The 27,643-nt window shown below is 37.6% G+C and overlaps 1 protein-coding gene across 1 annotated transcript in view; it reads left to right on the forward strand.

Moving 5' to 3' along the window:
- DCDC2C (doublecortin domain containing 2C) overlaps positions 1 to 27,643 on the forward strand; it is a 147,506-nt gene that overhangs the window by 39,638 nt on the left and 80,225 nt on the right. The window contains exons 4-6 of the mRNA XM_027840359.1: positions 8,899 to 9,030; positions 15,178 to 15,315; positions 27,202 to 27,244. Coding sequence (XP_027696160.1) covers positions 8,899 to 9,030; positions 15,178 to 15,315; positions 27,202 to 27,244 — 313 coding nt within the window. The remainder of the gene's footprint in view (positions 1 to 8,898; positions 9,031 to 15,177; positions 15,316 to 27,201; positions 27,245 to 27,643) is intronic.

The raw sequence follows: 27,643 nt of genomic DNA on the forward strand, positions 1-27,643 counted from the left end.
TCAGATTTTTGAAAAGGTTTATATAAGACTGAAAAATATTGATCTGCAATGTGGACCAGTCAGTTGTGTATTGGGAGGATTTTATTGACAAATATCACCAGTTTGTTATGCTAAACTTTGGCTGAAATTCTTGGATGTTTCACTTACTGCATGGAAAGTATGGTTACAGGACCCTTAAACGTGCAGAAATACCAAGCAATTCTAAAACAAATTCAGACCAATCTAACCATCATTTAAGTGCCTGTTAGGTGCAAAGCTCTTTGATATGTAGTAGGGATTCAAAAAGAAAACAAAAACATAGTCCTTGCCCTCAAGGGATTAATATTCTGCTGGGAAATACAGAAAAATTTCTTAATGAACAAAAAAAAGATCTTTTTCTAATTGAGAATAAATATTGGAACTTTTGAGACAAACTGTGGGGTCTTGCTCCCAAGTTAGCGTATTCATGATGCCCATTTTTATGCATAAAACCTGAAGATATTGATAACTTAAAATATTGCATGATTTGGTTCCTTCCCTCAAAACCTGCCTCCCCCCTCCCCACATAAAATAATGAACTGTTATGTTGTATGGTCCTTGCTTTACAAAAATACCCTGAAAATTCCACTAGATGGACCCAAATAGCCATTTGAATACAATTTCTTTTATTCTCGAGACTTGACATCCTAAGTATACAACTCCCAAACTGGTTATGTTAGTTCTAATAAGCTAAGACGTTAAAAGGGATGCAGAATTATTGCTTCTACTTTATATACAGAAAATTTCGCTAAGGGAAATAACTTGACTTAGGTCATGTATTACAGCGCAGGCAAAAATGGAACTTAATAGTGGGCTAATTGTCCAAATGACAACATTGGCTTGTTTTGGGTTATAAATTGCCATAGTTTAACTTGTCTGAACTATGTGCTAAAGGACTGAAAAAAATGGTTTGCATGACCTCAGGCAATTCACTTACCCTCTCAACCCCATTTTCTTCACCTGTCAAATAGATGTATCCTATCCAAAGCTGTTGTATAAAAGATGAGATAATGGCTATGGAAGTGCTTATTTTTTTTTAAAGCTCCTTGTAAGATATCTAGATCAGTGATGCCACCGGTGTGGGGAAATTCCCTGTGTGGAAATTCCCTTGCTGGTGGTGATCACTACCTCTTCTTTAACTTAACTTTGGTCAGAGGTTTTGAAGGTGGAATTTGAACCTAGGTCTTTTAAGTTCTAAGGCTAGCTCTTTAAACAGTATACCACACTGGCTCTATCATGATGTTCTAAAAAAATGCAGTATGATGTGAATAGAGAGCTGACCTCAAAATCAGAAAGACCCTGAGTTCAAGTCCTGCTGATGATATATGCTGTCCATGTGACCCTGGGCTATTCATCAATCTCTTAGTTCCCTAGATAGCTTTTGATGAAAAGTTGCCAAAGAAGGTACAGATCCACATTGGTAGAGGAAGTTCTTCCTTGGGAGTCCCATATCCTGCTAAAATCACAGGTGTGATTTAAAAATAAAGTAAAAATATATAAGATGTAATTACATATTTTGGGATGTAAACTGTGATTGTTATTTAAATCTCTTTCAGAAATAGTCACTTGTCCATTCCTTTAGAATGCATATGTCACACAGGGTAGCTTGGCCTGGGGTTTTTCAGTTTCTCATCTGTCATTCTCTCGGTCAATAAGCATTTATTGAGGGCCTACTATGTATCAGTCACTGTGCCAAGTGCTGGGGATACAAAGCAAAGCAAACAAACAAACAAACAATTCCTGTTCTTAAGGAAGCTTACAGTCTAGTGGGGGAGACAGCATGAAAACAACTCTGAACACACAAGATTTACACAGGATAAATTGGAATAATCAATAGAGGGAAGGCAACTGAGGCCCAAGATCTATATTAGGGGTGGAAAAACACCTCTAAGTCCCTGCCTGCTACCAGAATGTGCTAGTGGATGCTGGTTCAAATCATAAAAGGGTAGAAAGGGCCCTTGATAAACATTTAAAACATGATCATTTTCATTCATTCATTCATTCTGGTTTAACCTTCTCATTTTAAAGATGAGTAATGATTGAGACCAGAAAGAAATGTCAACTTAAATTGCTTCCAGTTTTGATCTATGTTGCCTGAAAATCACAGCTCAGAGGAAGCTTTCCTTCAATCCATATTTTTTCCTTTAACAAAACTAATATTACAATAATACACATGGAACAACTACCATTTTGATTAACATTTACAAATAATTTTTTTCTTTAAATAAACATTCTAGCTATTATCTAATTTTATCCTCAAAACATTCTGGTTAAGTAAAGAAGGCAAATGTTGTAAATTTTCCATTTTGCAGATGGTAAATGGAGACCAGAGGAGGGTGTCAATGAGCTGGTGACAGAATCAGTTTGCTGTTGTTCAGTTTCAATTGTGTCCGACTCTTTGTGATCCCATTTGGGGTTTTCTTGGCAAAGTTACTGGAGTGATTTGCCATTTCTTTCTCCAGCTCATTTTACAGATGAGGAAACTGAGGCAAATATGGTTAAGTGACTTGCCTAGGGTCACACAACTTATAAGTGTCTGAGGCCAGATTTGAACTCAGGAAGATGAGTCTTCCTGACTACTGTCCCAGCACTCTATCTACTGTGCCACCTAGCTGCTGACAGAACCTAGGTAAGAACCAAAATCTCCTGACTGCCTAGCAGATATTTTTTTCAGCTTAGCTGGGGTAATAATTTAAGCCATTATTGCTTGGTGGTACTGGATCTCATACAAGTTAGTTCTTGAGTGCAAGTAAACTCCTAAAAGAGAGGTGGTGATGGGTCATCCAATCTAAGCAGTCACAACAAACTTGTCTGCTCCACTTTCCTGCCCCATTATAGTCAAGAGCCAGGTCCTGGTCATAGGTGTGAGTAGTTTTAGAGGAGATGTGCTTAATCTGGCATTTCTCTCTGATTTCTAATCTGCCCACTCTGTTCCTGATAGCAACAGAGCACTGACTCCTCCCATCCTCTGTTTTTCAATTAGTAGTCAGCTATGAAATGGGACAGGCAGAAGCGGCTGCCGTTTCCATGTGTGCCTGTCCATTCTCAGGTCTCATATACCATTTCCTTCCCAATAAGAAGCCTGCTCTTGGGATAAGAAGTTTGATGTAGTCTTGACCTGTAAACCATCCAGAATCACCTTTTTGACCTTACAGCAGGGCAAAATAGTTTCCATAAAGTGAATTGACTTGACCTTTCCGTGGCATTTGACAGTGTTGACTTCCTTTTCTTTCTTAGATATTCTTTTTTTGCTATTTCTCTTCTCCATGACACTATGCTCTCTTTGTTCTCCTGTTTCACTGACAGCACCTTCTCCATCACTTTTGCTAGTTTTTTCCCAATCATCCTCCTGTCCCTTAGATATAGCTGTGCACTATGGTTTTGCCCATGGTCTTTTTTCTCCCTCTTCATTATATCCTCATCTACTCCTGTAGCTTTGATTACAATAATATAGGATTATAGGGTTTAGAAATGGAACAGACCAACTAGTCCAAATCCATTTATTTTATAGGTGAGCAAACTGAGCCTCAGGTGAGATGACTAATTTCAACTCAAGTTATCACAGTTAGTAAATGGCAGAGCTGAGATTCAAGGCCAGAATCTCTGACTTCAAATCCAATGCTCTTTCCTATACTATGCTAACCTTCTGAAATCTCCAGGTCTGTATTTTTAACTGCTTGCTGGTCTCTCCATTAGGTTACCTACTAGCACCTCAAGGTCATCATACTCAAAATGGAACTCATTACTTTTTCCCCTAAAGTCTGACCCTCCCCCTAATTTCTTTCTATTGATGGCACCACTATCCGTCTTTACAGTCTTCTAGGCTCAAAAGCTCAGAGTCATTTCTCAGTGCTCACATCTAATCAATTTCAATGTCTTACTGATTCTGCCTGTGCAATATGTCTCAAATCCATCCTCCCCTTCCCATTCTTGATGTATCCACCCTAGTTCAGACCCTCATTACCTCTTGCTTAGATTCCTAATAGCTTCTTAATTGGTCTTCTTGCTTCTAGGATAGTTCCATTCTAATACATCTTTCAAATGACTGCCTAAATAATCTTCCTAACATAGTGCTCTCCTTTTGTCATGCAATTATGCAAAAAAAATCAAACTTTAGTGGTTTCACATTGGGAATCAGATAAGATGGGTGGTCACAACCCTGGCATTCAAAGCTTTCCACATTCTGACTCCACCTGGTTTTCACACTTACCTTTTACTCTTGAACTGGATGATCCAAAGGCATCTCAAAATCAACATATACAAAACAAAATTAATTATCTTTTCCCTAAAACCCATTTCTTTGTCTGAACTTCCCTCTTTCTGTCTAGGGTACCACCATTCTCCTAGTTTGCCCAGGCTCCCCATCTTGGTGCCATTTTCTGTTCGCCATCCTCAGTTGGCCCCTATATCCAATCCATTGCCAAATCTTGTCCTTTCTACCTTCACGCCATCTATGATATATGCCACTTTCTTTCCACTTATATAGCCTCTGCCCTGGCTTAGGTCCTCATCATCTCTTGCTTGACCTATCACAATAGCATCTTAATTGGCCTCCTTGCCTGAAGTCTTTCCTCTCTCCAATCCATTCTTCATTGAGCTACCAAAGTATTTTCTTTAAGTGTAGCTTTGCCCATGTCACCTTATCCCCCCACTCAGTACACTTTTAGTCCTCCCCCTTACCCTTTGGATAGAAAGTGCTCTGTTTGTCCTTTAAAGATCTTTATAATCTGGCTTCTTCCTATCTTCTCGGTTTTTTATCCTTTATTCCTCTCCATGACCTCTATGATTATAAAATACTACCCTAATTGCTGTTTCTCATACACGATACTCAATTTCTTATCTCCATTCTCTTGTACTGTCTGTCTCCCAGTCCTGAAACAGTCAGTCCCATGGTTCCTTTAAGTCTCAGCTCAAATTCCATTATGTGCAGGAATAATAATAATAGCTAAGATTTATATAGTGCCTACTCTGTGACAGGCACCATGCTAAGCATTTTATTAATATTACCTCATTTGAGCTTCGTAACAACCCTGGCAGGTAGATACTATTATTATCCCCATTTTCAGTTGAGGAAATGGAGGTAAACAGAGGTTAAGTGACTTGCTCAGGGTCACCCAGCTAGTAAATATCTGAGGCTGGATTTGAATTCAGATCTTCAGACCCTGGTCTCAGTTCACTATGCCTCAGCTGTACCTAAAAGGGCAAGTCTTCTTTTCTGGTTCCCTCAGGAGCTAATACCTTCCCTTCTAAGATATTTTTGTTCTTTTGGCCATCTCTTGTATGTACCTACATGTATTCATGATGTACATTCTCATGCCCATTATTGCCTGGCACATAGTAGGCACCTAATACATGTTTATTGATTATTGCTCGATTGATAGAATGTGAATTTTCTTAGGACAAAAGGGCTATGTTTTTGACTTTCTTTGTATCCTCAGCACTTAGCATAGTGTTTGGCACGTAGCTGGGACACTTAATAAATGTTTGTTGACTGACTGCTTCTTTTCATGTATTCTATATTCTAGCCAAACCGGACTATTCTGTCTCTTTTTAAGACAAAATTAAATTGTAAGCTCCTTGAGAACAACATTTGTAAATTCTATCTTTGCATATTGCCCAGTGCATTGCACACATATCAGCATGTTAAGGCCCGTGGTGATTTTGTTGTGTCAATTCCTGGGGGTGAGGAATTCTCTCTGTCAATGAAAATCAAAACTATTCTATAACTTAGAATCTCAGACAGTTGCCTGAGGCTTAGAGACAGTGTTGTTTGCTCACATTTACAGAGAAAGGATTTGAAACCCAATTGAAGTCCAATACGCTATCTACTGTGCCATATCCTGCTTTTTACCTTGTAGATAGTAGGTGCTCATTTATCAAATTCATCCTCTTGATTAAATCACAGGCTATTAAAAATAAAAATAATACTTTAAATTATATGCTGCTTTACAGTCTACATAATACTTTAATACTCTTCCCCCTTTCTTCAAGGCTCATTGTTGGTCCTTCTTCATGGAACTCTGATCCCTTCCCTCAAAACCTGCCCTGATACCTGAGGATTTTCGAGCATTCTTCCTTCTTTCCAGCCTCATGTTCTTACCCACCCCCATCTGTCACCATTTCTTTTGGTCCATCTGTTTCCCTGGTGCTACAGGTCTCATGACATTCCACATTTCTTTCTCTTTCCTAGGCCAAAATTCACAAACTGTGATTGTTCTGTAGAAAGGAGTATGTCTGGTCACTTTCCTATGAAGGAGATATAATATAGTAGAAAAATAAGGGTTAAAATGCCAAAAACAATTTGGAATTATGCAAAGAGATTAAATATGTTCATAGCGTTTGACCCAGAGATGCCATTACAAGACTTACAGCTAAAGGAGGTCATTGATAAAAAGAAAGTACCCATCTATGCCAAAATACTGAAGCACTTTTTATGGTAGTAAAGAATTGGAAAGAAAGTAGAAGCCCATCAATTCAGGAATGGCTAAATAAATTGTGGCATATGAAAATGATGGAAGCTTTCTGTGAGGTAAGACATGACATGTGATGAACAAAAGGTACATGGAAAGACTCAAATGAATGGACACAAGAGAAAGTAACCAGAGCCCAGGAAAACAATGTACACAATGTCTGTAACAATGTAAAGGGAAAGACAGTTGAAACAGCATGCTGGAAAATTGTTAAGTATAATCTTGACTTCAAAGAAGAGACATGAAAAGACTATTCTGCTGCTTTGCAGGGGTTGGGGTCTATGGACATGGGACATTACATGCAACATCAGATTTTTTTTCAATGTATTGATCCAATTTACTGATTTTTTTCCTGCTTCCTTTTTTTCTTAAAAAAACCAAATTATTTATTATGAGATGGTTCTTGGGGTGGGGAGAAGTTAAGGGGGAGAAATATAGGGGAAAATCTAGGTTAAATAAAAACAAAAGATGTCAATAAAATTATTTTAAAATATTTTAAAAGGAATAAAGAATGATGCTCCTTCTTCTGATCATAGTGGGTAATACAGGGACCTCTATACCTTTTGAAAATATAATTTATTGAAGTGTAAAGTGAAGATGATTTTTTCCCCTTTCACATGTAGGTTATCATTTTCAGAGTTTTAAAATCTTCAAAGTTTGATAGTAACTAGAAAGAAACAAAAAGTCATATCATTGTTCTAAAGGTGGTTAATGGCCCTGTTATTTTCTAGAGGAATGGTAGTTTGTTACAATTTGCTTTGGTGCAAAGTTTTTAATACTTGGTTATAGATGTGGTGTTGTGGTCTCTTAGAAATGATCAGATATTGGTCAGAGACATGGGTTCAAATTCCAGTTAAGTTACTTAATATAAGTATAAGGCTAGGCCACTTGTGTTTCATCCTCAGTTTCTTTGCCTGTAAAATGAGGAGTTTGGACTCTAAGATTCCTTCTACCTCTATGATCCTGGGGTGGTGGTGGGGATAAGTAAAGAGTAAACTATTTGGCTTAGTGGCAATAGCTGTTTAAATGAGAGTTTTAATCAGCATTTAGTCATATTTACTTCAAATCTGAATTCTTTATCATTATGCTACTGTTAGAATGGATTGAGTGTTGTGCTTATAGCATCAGGAATACTTGGGTTCAAATCCTGCTGAAGATATGTGTGACCCTGGGCAAGTCACTATAAACCTCTCTATAGCTGGAGCAACTTTCTAGGTCTTACCTATTAAATCATAGATAGATTGGGATCTGTCAGTGAGATCTATGTTGAAAGGAGTTCCCACAATAGATACTTCCTGTTGTGACAAAACCAAAGAGTCTTCTTGTATTCTTGTATGTTAATGCTGGATGGAGAAAAAAGAATTAATTTGTGATAGCTGCAAGCTCCATTTTCAGGATCTCAAGTTAGTGAGCTTAGACTCAAAGAAGGGGTGAGAAGATGCAAACAGTGACAAATGGATATTAGAAAGCCCTGAGAAGCCATACGGGGTCTTATGTGTAATCAAACAGGCATTATTGAAGCCAAACTGATGAACTCAGTAGACATTTCAGAATTATGCAAATCTCCTTTCTTTTCATGTCATTTTTGGAAGAGGCAGAATGGTACTTTGGACAGAACACTGGACCTAGAGTCAGAAGACCTAGGTTGGAATCCTGGACTTGCCACTGATACCCTTGAATTGGTCACTTCATTTCCCTGTACCTCAGTTTCTTCATTAGTAAAATGAATGGGTTGGATTAGACAGCCTCTAACATCTCTTCCAGCTTTAAATCTAGGATCTCTTTATGATCCTATGAGAAGGCAGAAGTGGCATCTCTTTCCCAGGTAGTTTTGAGTACCAGGACACAATGTGCCAGGTAGAGAGAACCAGTGCCTTTAGCCAGAATTCAGATAAAAGTAAAACCTATCAATCCAAAGTATCCAGGAAAAGGAAGGAATAAGCAAACAAACCTGCCAAGGTCAAGCAGAAACTGCCTTCAAAAAATGCCTTCAATTCCATTATTTTTTTTAAAGGATGGCACATTTCCTCAGGGAGTTGTGAGGATGTCTTGGTACCATATAGAAGATAAAGAACTGCATTTTCAAGGACTGAATTTTTCCTGTATTTTCCAAGTGGACAAAATTTACTTCTGACTCACCTATCATGTCAGCTCCAAATGTGTTTGTGTGTAAAGGCATTTTACATTTTCTGGAAAATTAAGTTAAAAGTATTTAAAAATTACAACATTGAAAAATCTGCAGTACAGCTCCCTGAGGATCCATAACAGAATGTCACCAATTGACAAAGTAACTTTTTACAGTTCTATAGTTGAAGAAGTATTTAATTTTTTTCCTCTCAGAGCCATGGTTTCCCCTCTTTCTCTATAATGTACCCTTTTGATGCATTTGCATATTTTTGTCTTTTGACAGTGTTTTCACAAATGGGAATCTATTCATTCCACCTGCAAAATTAATTATACCCAGATTCACTCTATATGATTGGAATAATGTCCTGGCCGTGATTGGAGAAAAAATTCATCCCACCTCAGGGGGTGTGCGAAGGTAAGGAATGGAATGACCCCATAGGGCAACCCAGAGGTCAGAGGAATTGTCTTCATGTTTCCATGAAAGACTCTCCTGCATAGCTTAAAATATCTTCATCGTGTAATTTTGGAGACTGGCCTTTTGGTCAATCAGTCAATAAGCATTTATTAATTGCCTACTATATTCCAGGCACTGCACTAAGTGCTAGGATTACAAAGAAAGGTAAAAGACAGTCCCTGCTCTCAAGGAGCTCACAGTCTAATGGTAGAGGTGGGGAATGGAGGGGTGGGAGTGGGGAGAGATGACATGCAAATGAGCTATATGTAGGATAAATTGGGGATAATCTCAGAGTAAGGACATTAAAACTAAAGGGGATTAGGACAAGCTTCCTATATAAAGTGATATTTTTTATTTGGGACTTTTGGCTGAGTTCCTTCTTATTGTAAAGAATATATACATATATTCTATATTATATATATGTATGTATACACATACATATACAGTATGGTATAGGATGCTTTTTCTTGAATTTCTTGAATTAGCCCTCTATTTCTCTTGAATCAGCCTCCAAAGCAGTTAATGCTATTTATCTTTGTTTTTGTCATACAAAGTCCTCCTAGGAATAAAAAGGAAGCAGGCAAAATTGATTTACAGTCAAGATTCTTTCATTAATTCAACATATATGTGTGTATGTGTATATATCTATGTCTATATCTATCTATATATGTCTATATCTATCTATCTATCTATGTATCTTTCATGAATAATTCTTTTTTTTTTTTTGGTAAGGCAATTGGGGTTAAGTGACTTGCCCAAGGTCACACAGCTAGTAAGTGTCAAGTGTTTGGTCTGAGGCCGGATTTGAACTCAGGTCCTCCTGACTTCAGGGCCAGTGCTCTATCCACTGCGCCACCTAGCTACCCCCTTTCATGAATAATTCTTAAGGCACAAAGAAAAGTGACATGTACCGTAATGGTCATAGAGTTGGACTTGAATTTGGGTTTTACTTTTTGGCTAGGAATTTCCTACAAAAAAATGAAATGACAGGTCCAGATTAAAAAAAAAGTTATCTAGGTCAACATCCTCATTTTATAGATAAGGAAACTAAGACACAGGGAAGAAAGGTAACTTGTTGATAGTCCCTTAGCTAGTGTTGGTGCCAAGATCCAAAGCTTGGTCTTCTGACTAAGGCTAGAACTCTTAGAAGAGAACTGGAAAGTTTAGAGCCTGAGAGCCTGGGAGAACAGTGGTGCTAGCAATGTCCACTTGGAATCTGGGAGGAGGAACTAGTTAGGCATAGAGAAATGGAGAGATAAGTTAATTAAAAACAGTAAAGGAGTTAAGATTAGAAAGCAGTTTCCTGAGTCCCCTTGATGCTTTTTCATGGTACTGTGGCATCTCTTTTCTGATTATTATAATAACCTCCTGACTCCAGTCTTGTCCCTCTCCATCATTCACACAACTTCCAGATTAATCTTCCTAAGGAACAGTTTAGATGATGTCATTCTTCCTCCCCTCACTCTTAAAAATCTTCAATGACTCTCCATTGCCTATGAAATCAAATATGAACTTTTCCTGGTTTTCAAAGACTTCCGTGTTATGACCCCAGTATCACAGAATTATAGAATCACAGAATTTGATGGAAGGCACTCCAGCAGCTATATAATCCATCCATACACAAAAGAAATCCCTACTATAATATACCTGGCAAGTGGCCATCTAATTTCTGCTTGAATGAATGAAAAATAATTGATAAAGTGTTTAGCATGTGCAAATCACTGCCTTAAGCATGGAATATACAAATAACAAGCAAGACAGTGAGCACACAAAGTGGCAAAATGGATGGCAATGTCTTCTTGAATATCATCTCCATTAATAAATCCATATAATTTTCTGATGTTGAATCATTTGACAGTGCCAAGGACTTTTGTGTCAAGGCCTGACCGGGTCTTCTTTAGATGTGGCTACCCAAGAAATGGGGGTTGCAGCACTGGCAGAGGAAGGAAGTTGCCAGGGCATAATGTCTACAATAGTTGCTTCCCCAAACTAACTGCAAGGGCTAGACTAAAAGTTGAGCTAGTGGTTTTGGGGGTGATGCTGCTCCCAGGACTCTTGTGTTTTTACCTATCAGTGGTAGTTGGTTGGTGGTGGCAGGGATGGTAGATTCTTTGTCCACAAGGATTATTCCACTTGATGATGGCTGTAAGGGCAAAGGGCAAAGCCAGTGGTCTGGGGTATCTTGCTATTCCAGGGACTTTTGGTTTAGGGCATTGTACTGTCTCTACCAGGATTTGATAGGATATGGTGGTTGCAATGATTTTGCCCACCTGGCACATATTGCCTCCTCTTTCTTCCATAGGGTGCTTTGTAGTTGGTTAGCACTTGGCATTGGAATCAGTAATAGGAATGACAAGCCCTTTCTTCACAAGGATTGCTCCCCTGGATGGTGGTTGCTGGAGCCAGACTGAAAGCAGGGCCATTGCTTATGGGTATAGTACTGTTCCTGGGGTTTTTGGACTTACCTGACTGTCAGTGACTATTGATTAGATGGTGTGTTGATAAGGTTGTACTTCTGCACAAGGGTGGTCTGGAAGGTACTGTTATTTCTGGGATTCTTGGGTTCAGGGTCCTGAACTCTCTCCACCAGGGGCTGAGAGGAGATGGAATCAATGATGTATTGCAAACCTTAAAGCACTATGCAAATGCTGGTAATAATAATAATAATTATTGTGGTGGTTTGACCCATTTGTGTTGCCTGCTTTTTTCTTACTCAGGCAACCTTGCTCCTTCAGCTAGGCTGACTTGCCTGCCTTATAGGAGTCTTGAAGAATTTTAAGGAGGTTTCAGGTGGCAACCCATTGCTTTTTGAAGCATTCCACTTTTGGTTAGCTCTAGATCATGATTCTTCTGAAGATGTCCCATTCCCTGAACTAGGTCAACATCCTCATTTTACAGATAAGGGAACTAAAGCACAGGGAAGCAAAGTAACTTGTTCACAATCACTTAGCTAGTGTCAGTGCCAGAATCCAAATCCTATCTTCTACCTTTGGGACATTGTAAAGACTATCACCAAAGCCTAAAATCACAGGCACGTGCAGGACATTTTCATTAGGATACACATCCATGATATCTTATTTTTAAACATTCAAAATATTTTTATTTTTAAAGAAACTAAGCTAAATAACTAAAAAAAACCTAACCCTAACAACTTAACTACTAAAACAAAACTTTGCAAAGGGATATTGTTCATTAAATCCTTCCCTTTCCCCTAAAAATATGGAAAAAACATTTTTAGCTGTATCTTCTTCTCTAATTTCTTTAAAATTGTAAACAGCTAAACAATTAAAAAATGAACAATTAAGATGCTTAAATATAAAACTTTACAAAGGGCTTCTGTTAATCTAGATCTTCTTCTTCCCCTAAAATATAGAACAGCCTTTTCAGTCTTATCTAATTGGCTTTAAAAACATTTTCTACTATATTCTGCACTCTAACCCTGCACTTTGACATGAAGCATCAGTGGTAGAGTTTAAGGAATAATGACCATGCATCTTTTTTAAAATGTAAAATTTTAACCTTTTTGCTTTTCTCATGCATACCAACCAGAGGTTCAGGGCCACTTAGCATGAGCTGAATCATGAAAAACAAAGTGGTCAGAGGAGACAAAGGGGAACAAAAATGTTTTGATTTTTCTTTGCCTGGGAAGCAGTAGAATCAAGTTCTCCTGGGGGTAGGAAGAAGGATGGAAACAAGCCCAGATGACCCTGACAGAAATGGCTTCACCAAAAAAGAAATGTCACTGGAGAAGGTGAGGCAGCACCATGGGGAGCATCTGGAAGAGGCTTATAGAGGGGTTCTGGACTGCAGGGGATGACCAAGTTACTTGAGGTGCCTCCTCCTTCTTCTTGCATCAACATCTCTTGGAAATAAAAGAGGGGAAAAGAATGGAAGGCTGAGGAAGGAAGCTGTAGTTTTTGAAGCAAATGACAGTCCACAGAGACTGAGAAAATCTTTCCCCAGTCTGCATGGTTTCTCCCCACCTCTCCTCTCAGCTCCAGATCATAGGTAGCCCCTTTGAGTGAGCTGCAATTTGGATGTGTGTGAGTACAAGCTGTATTATCCCTATTCCTGGAATATAATACTTTCTGTTCTCTACCTCCTGGAATCCTTAACTTCCTTCAGAGTTTACATTAGACATCACCTGCTCTAAGAAGCCTTTTCTGACCCCATCCCCAATTGTTAGTGCTTTATCCTTCATTAAATTGTATTGTGTTTACTTATATGTATCTGTAGAAGGTCCTTGAGGTAAAGGTCTTTCTTTTTGTCTTTTGTCTTTTTGTCTCCAAACATAGTGTACTGTCTTTAAAAAATCTCTATAATTTATAATCTTAGAGGGTTGCCTGAGGTTTAGTGAATTGTACATAGTCATGTAGCTATTATGTGCCAGAAACAGACTTATACTTATTAGATGCTTATTGAATTAAATTGAAGTGTTTTTTTTCCTTCTCCTACCATATGTTACCTATTGAAATCTTATTCATCCTTTAAAGTTTAGTTCACATGCTACCTCCTTCCCTGATTGTCCCCCAACTGTATGTGATTTCCTCATCCTTTGATTCTTAGCAGTACTTTGTATAGTGTTGATGGTACTTTGTGTTCTAGAGTTACTTGCATTTTCAGATTTGTTTTCACAGCTACAGTGTATATTCCTTGACAAAGGTACTTATTTTCATTTTTAAAATTCACCCAGCAATGAGTCCAATCTCTTTTACACAAAGTGTGTGAATGAATGAATAATTTATTGGGAGAAAAATTCCTGAGTGAAATTGAGGATGATGTGATTTCATCAGAGTTTATGAAAAGTACATCAATGTGTTGATAGAAATTAGTTGATAGAAATCATATAAGCATTTTAAAAATTGAATAACTTTTTTGACCTTTAATTTTAATTTTATTTTTCTCAATTACATGTAAACAAAAATTTTTGACACTTTTTAAAAATTTTGAGTTCCAGATTCTCTCCCTCCCTCCCCTTCCCCTGCTTGAGAAGGCAAGCAATTTGATATAGATTATATATGTGCAATCATGCAGACCATTTCCATATTAGCCATATTGCAAAAGAAAACACAGACCAAAAACCAAGAATAGTCAAGTGAAAAAACATGCTTCTATCTGCATTCAGACTCCATCACTTCTTTCTCTGGAGGTGGATAGCATTTTTCATGATAAGTCCTTTGGAATTGTTATGGATCATTGTATTTGCATTGTATTGCTGAGAACAGCCAAGTCATTCACAGTTGATCATCATTACAATATTGCTGTTACTGTGTACAATGTTCTTCTGATTCTGCTTTGCATCAATTTTATATGTCTTCCTAGGTTTTTCTGAAATTGCACCCTCATAATTTCTTATGATGCAATAGTATTCTATCACAATCATATACCACAACTTGTTCAGCCATTCCCCAAATATCCCTTCAATTTCCAATTTTTTGCCACCACAAAAAGAGCTACTATAAATTTTTTTGTACATATGGGTTCTTTTCCTTTGAACTCTTTGGGGGTATAGACCTAGTAGTGTTATTACTGAGCCAAAGGGTATACACAGTTTTATGGCCCTTTGGGCATAGTTCCAAATTGCTCTCCAGATTTATTGGATGAGTTCACAACTCCACTGACAATACATTAGTGTCTCAATTTCCCCACATCCCCTCTAACATTTGTCATTTTCCTTTTCCATCATATTAGCCAATCCTGGTAGGTGTGTGGTGGTATCTCAGAGTTATTTTAATTTGCATTACTCTATCAAACAAGTATTACTAATAACAAAAAAATTTACATGATTTTTAGCTATTATTATTTAACATTTACTGAACACCAACAGTGAGCTTTAAAGTCCCCAAGTTCTCAAGATCTTTTTGGCTCTTATATGTGATTTAAAAATAATTAAAAGTTGGGAGGGGGTGGCATCAGGGAAAAAAAACCTTATCATAGAGTAGTAGCCACTGTACTATCATAATTGCTTCCATTTCAAGTTTGCTTGTATTGAGAATATATAATTTCTTGACATAAATTATAGTTGCATTAAATACTAGAATATTCAAACTATATTACACCGAATATCATAGCATGAGATATGGTTTTTTCTTCTTTCTCTACTTATAGACTGTATACAATGGATGGACTTCTTCTGGATGGCTCAAATGACTTGATTGACCACCATTACTATGTTGCATCAGGACTGGAGCCCTTTAAACATTTACCCTACCGGGAAACACAGAAGGTTCCTCAAGACATCAAAGAGTAAGCACATTTTATTCTTTGGTTTTTCAGTGTCTAGGAAAAACTTGTTTTCAGGATTATTTGAAATTCTTTGAACTGGAATGTGATTTTCTTTGGTAAAGAATGATAGTTTGGATTTCTTAAATTTTAGGGATGAGAGATTGAGTGACTGTATTGGCAGGAGTTGAGGGACATTTCTTTTGTATTTTCACAAGCATGGTAGGAAGGCCTTGGATGTGTTGTCTTTGGTCTCCTTAATGACTTCCTAAGTGTCAATGAATGTTAGGACCTGGAGTCCAGAGATAGATTTCCAGGCTGAAATGAAATCAGATACCCTCTTGACTTATTTCTTATTGTGGTATTAGATAAAAATCAAATCATGAAGTGACCCAGAGTTCATTGCTCCCTATTTAGGGAGGTAGGATAATGCAATGGAAAGAGCACTGGATTTGGAGTCTGAAGAACTCTTAACTATGACAGGAAGACCTTGCAACATGGAAGTTCAGGAGGCAGAAGAAGCAGTCATTCCTTTCGGAAAGTCAACTTTGGAACTTCTACCATTTTGGTCTATTTAACTTCCTTGGAATCTCAGGGTGATTATTTCTTAGGGTCTTGATACCTCCCCTCTCCTGCTGTTTGAGAAGTATTTAGGAAAATGGATTCAGAGGTAGTTTCTGAACCCTCCATTAAGGGTGCTGTTTTTATTATTGTCCAAAATATTTGTGGATTAAATATTTACTATGCATCTATTAGTCAGGCATGTTTGGCCAGATGTCCTCTGAGGTCTTTTCCAACTCTGAGATTCTGTGATTTGTCACAGTTTTTGGATTATTTGTGTATAGTGAGGGAAGAATGTATTTGCATTCAAACTGAATGTGTTTTTATGAATAAGCAATACTGAACTTCAAATCTCTGCCTTGCTTTTCTGTTTTCATTATTTCCCTTTTAATGTAATGCATAGAGATAAAATCCAACACAATGTAGTGAGTGCAAGACATTTTGTTTGGATAAGTTGTTCTGATCTTGGATTAGTGTTAGTGTTCTTTGAGTACAAGAAAACATCTTTTGTAAGTGTTAGCATTGTACTGACTTTATTAGTGTATGTCTAAGATCATCATTGAAAATTGTATGCCTGTTAGCTAGGGGTAGATTGTTAAGAATTGGAAGGAGCCTCAGAGACCATTAATTCCAGCTCCCTCATTTGAAAGAGGAGAGAGCTGAAGCCACAAAGAGAAAGTGACTTTCCTGAGGTCAAACAACATGTTAGTAGCAGAGCTAATACTCATGAAGGCCCAGGAACAATGGGAAAAAACTGAGGAAAAAAATTACATTTTATTCCCAAAAAATTTATTTCTGCTCCCTACTCCAAATTTTGAAAAGGGAAGGGATAGAGTGGGCAAAATTATTTCTCAAATATTTCTGATTTATTGTCATTTTATATCTCTATTCATATTAAACATGATAATTTTATGACTAAAGATATAATACTTTTTTTCATTCCCTAAGCCAACAAGGCCACTTTAGATCTCTGAAGGGTGCTAAAAACACTGCATAGTTGCTCGTATGAGTCTGCGAACTCATTGATTTGGGGTCATCCTCCACTGGTATAGATTATGGTCCATCTATCTCTCACCTTGGGTGATTGTCCTCCATATCCTCATACCGAGCCTTCAGAGAAGATCCACTTAGCATATGGGATGACTTCCTCCAATCTTTCTGACATTTTGGATGGAAGACTGCCACACTGGAGGCAGGGTATCGTAGCAGCATAGATTTAAAGCTGGGAGGGACTTAAAGGTCTCCTAGGACAAGCCTTTCATTTTATGGACAAGGAGTCTGAAGGCTAGGGAGATTAAGTCACTTTCCCAATAACTCCCAAGTAATGAGTGGCATAGTGAGCATTTTAATGGAGAACCTCTGACTCCAAAGTCAGAGTTCCTTCCAATGCACCACCAAAGTGATCCTTTGTTTTCACTGCATGTTTGGCTCACCATTTTCTAGGTGTAATAATAACAATAATAAAAGCTAGCATTTATATAGCATTTTAAAGTTTGTGAGGCACCTTATAAATATTATTGCCTTTTACCCTCACAACAACCTTGGGAGGTATCCTCATCTATAAAATATAGTTAGACTGAAGTTGATTGAGGGACTTGTCCAATTTCATACATCAAGTAAGTATCTGAGGCAGGATTTGAACTCAGATCTTTCTGACTCCAGTTCAGTCCTCTATCCACTGTACTTCTTACCTGCCTCAACATTTCAACCACAACAGCAATAGCAACAACAGCAACCACAACAACAGCAAAACCAAAAACCACAGCCACAGTAGCCACAGATAGCATTTAAGTGTTTACCATGTGACCAGCACTCTGTTAAGCTTTGAGGATAGTTTTTGCCTTCAAGGAGCTTATAATTGAAGGGAGGAGACAACTTAACAAATAACTATGTCTACAAGACACATTCCGAGTAAGTGGAAGGTAATCTCCCAGGGAAGGCACTATCAGTGAAGGGAGGTGGATGGGAAAGAGAGAAGGCAACTGAGAAAAACTTGTTACAAAGGTGGGAGATTTAAGAAGGGAAGAAGGAAATAAGCATTTATTAAGCAGTTACCATGTGCCAGGCACTGTGCTAAGCATTTTACAAATATCTCATTTGAGATCCTCACAACGACTCTGGGTTGTTATAGGTGCTATTATTATGATCCCCATTTTACTATTGAGGAAACTGAAGAAGACAGATTAAATGACTTGTCCAGGGTCAAACTGCTAGTAAGTTTCTGAGAATATGTTTGAACTCAGGTCTTTCTAATTCCATGCCCTAATCCCAACAGTTTGGCAGCAAAAAGGAGGAAGAATTGGAGAAGGGACAGACATAAGGCAGAAGAGACCAATTAGGAGGCAACAGTGTAGGCTTTTGTATCACTTTTAAAATATAAGTTAACATTGGTAATATGCTATTTTGTCCACTATTCATCTCTTTATTTACTTTCTGGTTCATCCAAATAGTATTCAATGATTCTCAATATTCTTTTTTGGAGAATGTTGGGTTTTAAATAATATTGTATTTAATTTTAAAATTTCTTATGGATTTCTTTTCATTTTTATATCATATTCATTTCCAAACATATTCTCTCCTTCCCTAGATTGCTTGATCCCTTAGATCAAGTAATCTTTTGTAATAAAGAATAGAAAAGAAAGAGAAAAAAGCAGATTGGAAAAAGTAACCAACATATCAACAGAATCTGGCAGTATGCCACATCTGTAATTCTCTACCTTTACAAGACAGGAAGGGAGTTGCATCTTCTCATTTCTTTTAGGTCCAATTTGATCATTATAATTAGATAGCATTCAGTTTTTTTTCTTAAAAACATATTTGAGATGGAAGTTTTTTTTTCTTTTTGGTGAGGCAATTGGGGTTAAGTGACTTGCCCAGGGTCACACAGCTAGTAAGTGTTATGTGTTTGAGATGGGATTTGAACTCAGGTCCTTCTGACTCCATGGTCAGAGCTCTATCCACTGGGCCACCTAGCTGCCCCAAGATGGAAGTTTTAAATCTCAAAAATATCTATTTTGAATGTCACCTTCCCCTGATGGCTTTAGAAATTTTACATCTTTATATTTCTTTAAAGTAACATTTGGACAGAACCCCAGAATCCAGGTGAGAACCTTTCTTTTTGAATTTCTGTATGAACCCAAATGCTTGTCTTGGAGGATTCAGAATAGCACCAAGAGACCAATTTTGTGATTCAATCTAAGTGAACATTGCTAAAAGTCAAACAATCCATGAGTATTGGATAATTCACATATTGATTACAGATTCAGTCATCTCTGATGTTCCTTCAAACATTCACATTCATCCTAGAGGCAATGGGAACACTGGAGCTTTTTGTGCAGGGCAATGACATGGTCAGTTTTAAAAACTTGGATTTTAGGATTATTGCTTTGGCTACAGTGCCTCTAGTTTATTTTCTTTTTTTGGATCCTGACTTTGTCATTCAGTATGTTAACTGTCCCTCCAAGTTTTATGTCATTTGAAAATCTGAAAGCATGCCTTCATCCAATTCATTGATAAAATGTTACATAGTATAGGGCCAAGCCTAGATCCCTGGGGCACCCCACTGGAGACTGCCTTCCAAGTTGTCATTGAACAATTAATAATTGCTCTCTGAATCTAGTATTACACCAGCACTGAATTCATCTAATTGTATCCTTACATAGCTCACATTTCTCCATCTTGTCCACAATAATAGCATGGAATTCTTTATTAAATTCATCACTACAATCTAGGTAAACTATATTTGTATTGGTCCCCTTATCTACCAATCATGTAAAGTCATGCATGAGCTATGCCTAATGGTTTTACCTTGAGGCAGAAAAGCTTAGCCAGTTGAGCTTAGAGTTGCTTCCCCAATGCCATGCACTAACAGTCACGTAACCCAGAAGCCTATTTCCTCATCTCTGTCCTGAGAGCCCTACTTGAAAGTAACTGTCCTTTAAAAGCAATGTAATGAAGCAGTTTGATTTATGGGGTGAGGACAGAATCACAGATGAAGCATCTGTAAGGAAATTTCACTGTAGTCAAGCAGATAGATTCCTAGAGAGTATGCTTTAATTTAGAATACATTTTCTTCCCAGTTTGTCCTCTTTTTCCTTTTATTATGGGCTTTTGAGCAGAGAGCAAACTTCAATCTTCTTTATCTCATCTATCAAAGCAGAAGGAATTGAACTTGGAAAACTCCCTCTCTGATTTATTCTTTTTTTTTTTAATATTAACTGGTTAGGAAAGCAAGAGGGAAAAAAACAACTCTATCTTTGTTAATTTAAGAGCTTAAGTACCTATTAGATAGAGGAATAACCAGGTTAGAGCAACAGGTACCTTCTCCTAGGGGACTAGAATTTAGAGGGCAGTGAAAGCATTGTCTTGGGGTAGATTTCTTATCTCTGGGGGCTGCACCCTCGGTGACTTCATCCTGCTTTATTTTTCTTCCCTACCCAGTTAGCATCCCCAATTTGTTCTGAGTACAAAAATGTCTATTTATGGCCCTGATAATAAGAATATAATTGAAATTACCTGACTGGCACAACTTTTCTTTTGTCACTTGTCAGCTGGACTATTGTAATTATATCTTTTTGCTTTTCAAATTTGTAAAACTTTTAAAAATCCAATTTTTATTTTTAATCCTGCATTTTTTCCTTCCTACTTCCTCCCCACATCCATTGAGAAAGCAAGAAAAACAAAACTTGTTACAAATATATATCATCATGCAAAATGAATTTCTGCATTAGCCAAGTCCCCCCCAAAAAGTTTGCTTCAATTTGAGTCCATCACCTCTCTATCAGGAGGTAGATGGTGTGTTTTATCATGAGTCCTTTGAATGTGTGGTTGCTTCCATTGTGTTGATCAGAGTTCCTAAGTTTTTCAAAGTTGTTTGCCTTGTAATAACTTTTTGAGTAGTCTCTGCTTCCAGCCAGAAGGCAGTGTTGTGTAGTGGACAGAGAGCTAGCCTTGGGTACAGAAAGATGTTTATGTCCTACTTCCTACACCTACTGACTGTGTGACCCTGAGGGAGTCACTTAACCTCTTAATGCCTCATGTTGCAGAGAATATGCCAGCCTCTAGTGGTAGAAAGCATTTCCTCAGTAGTTCTATGTACAAACAAAATCAAAGATCCAGCCTGTATCCCTATTCCTTCCTGCCTCCATTTTCTCTCTTCTCCGGTCATTCTCTATAGAGCTACTAATACAACTTTCCTAAAGCACAGGACTGATAATGCCACCTCTCTGCTAAAAAATTTATGGGATAAAATACAGATTCCTTAGTTTGGCATTTAACACCTCCCACAATTTAGTTCTAACCTGCTCTTCAAGCTACTGTATTTCATTCTACCATCCTTTCCCCACCCTCTTCCAGCCAAACTTGATGGCTAGCTGTTCTCCAATAGCTTCCATTCAATGCCTTGAATTCATGAAGGTCATATGTTCCCCATGACTGTAGTACACTCCCCTCTCATCTTGGCCTATTGAAAGGCTTCTATTCATGGATCACCTCCTCCATGAAGCTTTCCCTCATCAGTCTCAGAGGAATGTGTTCTTTCTCTCCTCAATTTTTCCTAGAGCACTCTGACCCTACTGCACTTCTGCTGGTAATGTTTCAAACTTATTTCTGAAAAAGTCATGTTCACCATGTTGATTGCAAGCTTCTTAAGGACAGGGACTGTGCCATTTGTGATGTCTTCATCTCCTAGCACAGTGCTGGGTACATGATAGGGGCATAAGAAATGTTGGTTGAATTGAATTGAATTTCGTATGAGAATATGTTTAATGATAAACTATTATGTTCATTGATTTAATCTTAAATGAGGCCAGTTTTCAGCACAAAACTGTCAGCTTTGAAAACTCCAAAGTAAACTCGAAAGGGCCCCTTGAATTACCTGTAATCCTAGACTGGTCACATGGCTCCTCACCTCAACTGACCTGTTGACCCATCTCAAGGAGAAAGACTGTTTTTTAGTTTAATTGGGAGTCAAACTCACATCAGGATCTTGAATTACACATACAGTACACAAGCTAGCCACCTAGACTATGAATTTTGGTCAAATAACTTTAAATATACTGTACTGGGAAGCAGTAGGAAAGATACATGATTGGGAGTCAGAAGACTTGGTTTGAATCCTGGCTTCTTGTTACCGGTATGAGTTGGCAAGTCATTTAATCTCCATGGGCTTTAGGCTGGCATTAGGTAGATGACCTCTGAGGCTCCTTCTAGCTTGAAATGTATGATTGTACTATTGTATTGGTTTGAATATAGGGTATCCTTTCTTCCTAAATCTGGCACGTATAATACCTGAGTGTGTCCTTTGTTCAGGGCTCTATATCTCCCATATAGCTAGGTCACCATTAGTGTGAATAATGAATCTTCCACAGTGGTTGCATGTACTTGAATCAGCATTATCTGAAGTTAAAAATTTGTAACATGGTAGTTGTTTTCATACATATGGAACTATACAGTAAGAATTCAAATAATAGAACTCATTCAGATCAATTATTATTTATACTAATTGGGACTAATTGTATATGCTTTTTTCCTTTTCAAGAGTCCTTACTTCAGGGGTATAGTCTACTTTTGGAATATCCTCTATTTTTGCTAGTAGAGTCTTGAAGAAACCCAATTTAACTCTCATTGAGATGCTGGAGTAGGATTTTAATGGAACAATATCTTTGCATAATGAAAAGGAGATCTGTCTTTAGAGTCTTTGAACATTTTACCTACGTTGGAAAGGTGGGATTTTTATTCTTGAGAGGCAAATCAGACAGATAGTGAATAGAGAAGCCAGCCTCAGAGGAAAATCTAGTTCAAGGTCTTGATTGGTTTGTGACTTTAGGCAGGTGACATTATGTCATAATGCCCCAGGCATCTCTCAAATTCTTCAGTGGCACAGCAAGTGCTGATCTGCTTTGGCAAAGGGAATTTCCTTCCATCAACAAAACCACGGGTCTTGTTAAAGAAATCGCATGAAACTTTACAAAGTATTTTCCTCACAGCAATCTTATAAATTGGCTTATAGGAAGATATTTTCTCCATTTTATAAATAAAGGAACTAAGATCTAGAGAGAGAAGGTGACTTTTCTATTTCTAAGAACAAGGGGTAAACACTGGACAGCTCCATGCACCATCGGTCGTCAGTCAGTCAGTCAATACACATTTTTTAAGCAACTTACTATGTGCCAGGCATTGTGATAAGTGTTGGGATACCACTGGTATCCATGAAATGACAAGAGGAAAGCCTCCAGCACATTGTTGGTTTGATACCTTCTACAGGATTTGGGGGAGGACATGGACAAGAGTCAGAATGTGTTGTGAACAGAATTGTTGAAGGTAGTACCTGCATAGAGATGACCAGAGATGTATCAAAGTGTAACAACAGAGCCAACACTTGAATATAGGCCTCCTGATATAAAAGCCAATACTCTCCCTTCTTCCCCACTGCTGTGCCTTTATGACTCTATCTTGCAATTTAGTCATACCAGCATCCTTGGATCACTTCCAAGCTCTCTGCCTCATATTGGCCAGTGAGGCCAAGCCCGAGGGTTCCTTGTTTTCGCCTGTATCTCATGTAATTTAGAACAAATAGGCCTTGACTCCCCATTCTCACCCTGTGATGGGTTTTCATGTCTTTCAGGCTCTGCTGAGTTAAGCAGTTCCTGTAAAGTCTCTCTGTGGAATTGTGGGCTGCAGATTGCTTGGCCTTGATTGGTGTGTTTGAAATATAGTGGAAGCATTAGTGGGTTTGCAGGAGACTTTTCCTATGGCTATTTTTTCTGTCAAGTTTCTTAATGGTCATTCTATCAAAGAAAGAAAAATATCTGCCATTTCCCATCTGATTGTGGCAATGGATGGATGATTTTAGGTTGGTCAGCCTATTTGTAGTATAGTCAGTGTGTGTGGGTGATTGGCTTATATATTTATTTAGCTCAGTTGTGCTCAGGAAGGGCCTTCTCTGGGGTGGAAAGTACATTTAGAAAATGTGAAATATCACTGTAGGCACAGTGTCCAGGGTTGGTTTCTCCATGGGAGATTCTGTCCTCATGTTGGCCTATGCTATTTTATGTTATCTACTTTAGGCCAGGTAATATTTTTGCAATAAAATCTCTTTAAGACAGCCTGGTGCTGTGTCTCCTGATGGTTAGTCCTCTGGCAATTTGATTTCCATCCAGGTGGTTGGGGCCCTTGCCAGCCTGCCTGACAAGCTCAGATATGTCTTGTCAACTGCTGATTGCCTTGACTAATTGATCACTGACTATGTCTTCTGTCATAGGATAGTGTTGTGCCAATCCTGTCCCTACAGGATTATCTGAGGCAGTAGAATTAAGTCGAATGGTCCTTTCTCTATGTACGCTTCTCCCTTCCTTTTCCACTTCTTTGCTAGAATGTGAGCTTCTTATGAGGAGGGACTGCCTTTTACCTTTCTTTACATTTATATCACTTAATACAATGTTTAACCCAGCAGGCACTTGGTAGATGCTGGTTGACTGCTAGAGAAAACTTATCTTGTTCTTTTTGGTTGCTCTACATTGAGCTTGCATCTACCCTTCTTTACTTGTGTGGCAGAACACCAGATTTGGAGTCTGAAGCCTCCATCAAGTCCTGGCTCATACATTTATTATCTGAGTGATCTTGGGCAAGTCACTTAACTTGGCTGCGGCTCACTTTCCTTATTTGTAAAATAAGGGGGCTGGACTTAATGGACTTTAAGGTTCCTTCCAACTCTAAATTTATGACTATGACAGATTTCTCCAAGTGATGAGGTGGAATAGTTAACTGACCCTTAGGATAGGATTTAAATAGTGCAGGTGCTAATCTCAGCTTTGATAATACCTATATAACCTTTGTCCAGATATAATCTCCTCCCTGAGTTTCAGTGTCTGTAAAAAAAACAAATGAAAATAATGTGACCTACCTATTATTGTGAGGATTAGATAATACACACACATATTAGAATACACACACACACATTCACACACACACACACACAGACACACAGACACACAGACACACAGACACACATTCCATTACTCTGTCCAGTTCCTCATGCCTAGGTGAAGGTATTCCACTCTCACTGCTGCCCCTTAGCCATCATCTGTAGCTTCCTTCAGTACTCAGCCCAGGTGCTACTTCTGACATGAGGCCTTTCCTGAGTTCTTATTACTTTCTCCACCTCTTGAAATTATTTTGTATTTACTTTTCTGTGTTAATGTTCCCTGTCCCTATAGGGTAGGGACTATTTAATTTTTGCTTTGTACCCAGCCTGCCCAGCATGATGCACTGCATATAGGAGGTGCTGAATAAATACTTTTCACATTGAATTGATCAGATAAACATAAAGTTTTGATGAGGAAACAATTGGATTCTAAGCACACATACTTTGGTAGAAAAGTGACTGCCAAGGATGGAAGCATTTAGGAGTACTCACCTTCCATATTATCTTAAAACGTTTTGTACAATGTAAGTAATACTACTTTATATACTTGGTATATGTGTGTGCATACTTATGTGTGTATATATGTGTACATATATATATATTCATCTGAAAAGTATACATACAAATGTGATTGTCTCTTTGCAGAATAGCTTGTCAGATGTATATGTGTAAATATATACATATGCATCTTTTGTATATATACATATACATCTTTTAAATGTCTCTATGTCTATGCACACACATATATCTGACAAGCTATACTTCAAAGAGACAATCACACTTGTATGTATAGTTTGTCAGATGCATATGTATATACACACATGCATCTAGAAGATATGATGTACATATACTTATGTAAATTATATAATATGTATAATACACATGGCATGTATAACATCATGTTATATATGTTACACATCATATATAAAATATGTATATACATATCTTACATTGTAAGATATTATACATACACATATACATCTGACAAGCTATAATACAAAGAGACAACCATATTTGACTCTTAAATCCATGGGGAAGACTATAAATGTCGGTCACTGGAAATCCAATTCAACCTTGAGGTAAAGTGAACAAAATTATCTCTATCATATGAATATACTTAATACATCCTAAAAGTATGGCACAGGGTTCAGTACAGTACAAATCTTAGACTACTGAGCATATTCTAGTATTGACTAAGATTATATAGATGGCATTCATATAGTTACTACATATTTATATATGTGTCAAATCCTTACCTCCCTTACTGGATTGTAAACCACATGAGCATAGGACTCAGTCTTATCTTAATTATTTTTGTAGTTTCTCTTGTCCCTAGCAGAGTGTTTTGCACATAATGAGTACTTAGTAAATGATCATTGAGTGAAGGCATGAATAAAAAGTCAAGACCTCTAGCCTTACAAAGCTTACACTCCAAAGGAGACAATACAGCTGTGGACATAAGTTGAGATGACTTTTTGTGGCTAAACACTGTAACTAAGAGATTAAGATACATTTAACATTCAAGGGAAAAAAAGGACAAAAGAATTACTGTTCTAGCTGGCTATCGCATGGCAGAAAGTGTTTCACATGTAACATACAAGAATTATTGAAATGCCTTAATTATCTAATCATTAAAATGAAGGCATTGGATTGGATGGCTTCTGAAGTCCATTCCAGAACTAAGTCTATAGTTCTATAATCTGGTATAGTATATATATTTTTTCATTTTGGAAAATTTATAGCTAAATTTTCTGTGATTATAGACAAAGGAGCCTTATATATAGTGTAAGATGATCATCTTTGCACCTTTCCCAGCTATAGAATGTGTTTGTGGGACTTTAATGAGGGAAAATGAGAGAACTTTAGAATTGGAAGAGATCTTGAGATAGCCATATCCCTATCTTTAGGCTAGATAATACATAAAAAAATGTTTTTATTAAATAGGATTTGGAACTGGTAAGGGCATTAGAGATTATTTAGTCCAATTCCCTCATTTTATAAATGAGAAAGCCTCTGGTCATGAGGATCCATCCTATTTGGACAAATCTCTAGAGAGATGGTTTCATAGACTGCCTCAGCAGCTTCCTCAGACTATCAGTTTCTGTAAGTAATGACTTCATGATTTCCATCCTAAATCCTTTATGCCACAGTTAAGCTCTTTTTGTCTCACTGCCCTCAATGATGCTTCCTGCAAAAACTGAGTATGGTGGTCAAGCATATTTGCTTTCCATGTTATTATGTCCTCCTCTCCTGGTCTGATGGTCAAAACCATTGAAACACCAGCCCCATTGAGTTTTTCTTTCACCATTTAGTTTTAATTGTGTCTGTCAAGTTAATGTTCCAGGGAGATGCTTTTGTGAGGACTCTTATAAAAGATATATTTAAGATATTCTGAACTTCCATTTGACACATATTTTGTGTTTTAGAAGGTATGCTGAATTTGAAAAGATCCCAAGAAGAAAGAGAAAAGTAAGTATTAAAAAAATTCTTAGAAATAGTTATCACTATCATCATTATAATCATCATTGTCATTATCTAACTATCTCAAATCTATCTGGCTACTTCAGGAAAATCACTAAACATTTTGGTTAAGCAAATGGACAAATAGCCAACTTTTTGTTGTTATCAACATTAGAGACTCAGAACAAGTTACCAGTTTAGCCATTCTAAGACTCAGTAGGCTGAAATCTACTCTATGTTCATCCTTATCCATCAAAATGGGCTCCCGTCATTATAGTTTTCCTAGTTCCATCTAATATGACCTTGAGGAACACTGCCTGGTCAGAGAGGAATAGATTTTCATGGTCAAGGCTGTGCTGATTAAAGGGTTACAGAGTGAGAAACAAATATGTTACAGTCAGCTAAGTC

Source organism: Vombatus ursinus, unplaced genomic scaffold (genome assembly GCF_900497805.2).
Source record: "Vombatus ursinus unplaced genomic scaffold, bare-nosed wombat genome assembly UNPS02014841.1, whole genome shotgun sequence".
Lineage (NCBI taxonomy): Eukaryota > Metazoa > Chordata > Mammalia > Diprotodontia > Vombatidae > Vombatus > Vombatus ursinus.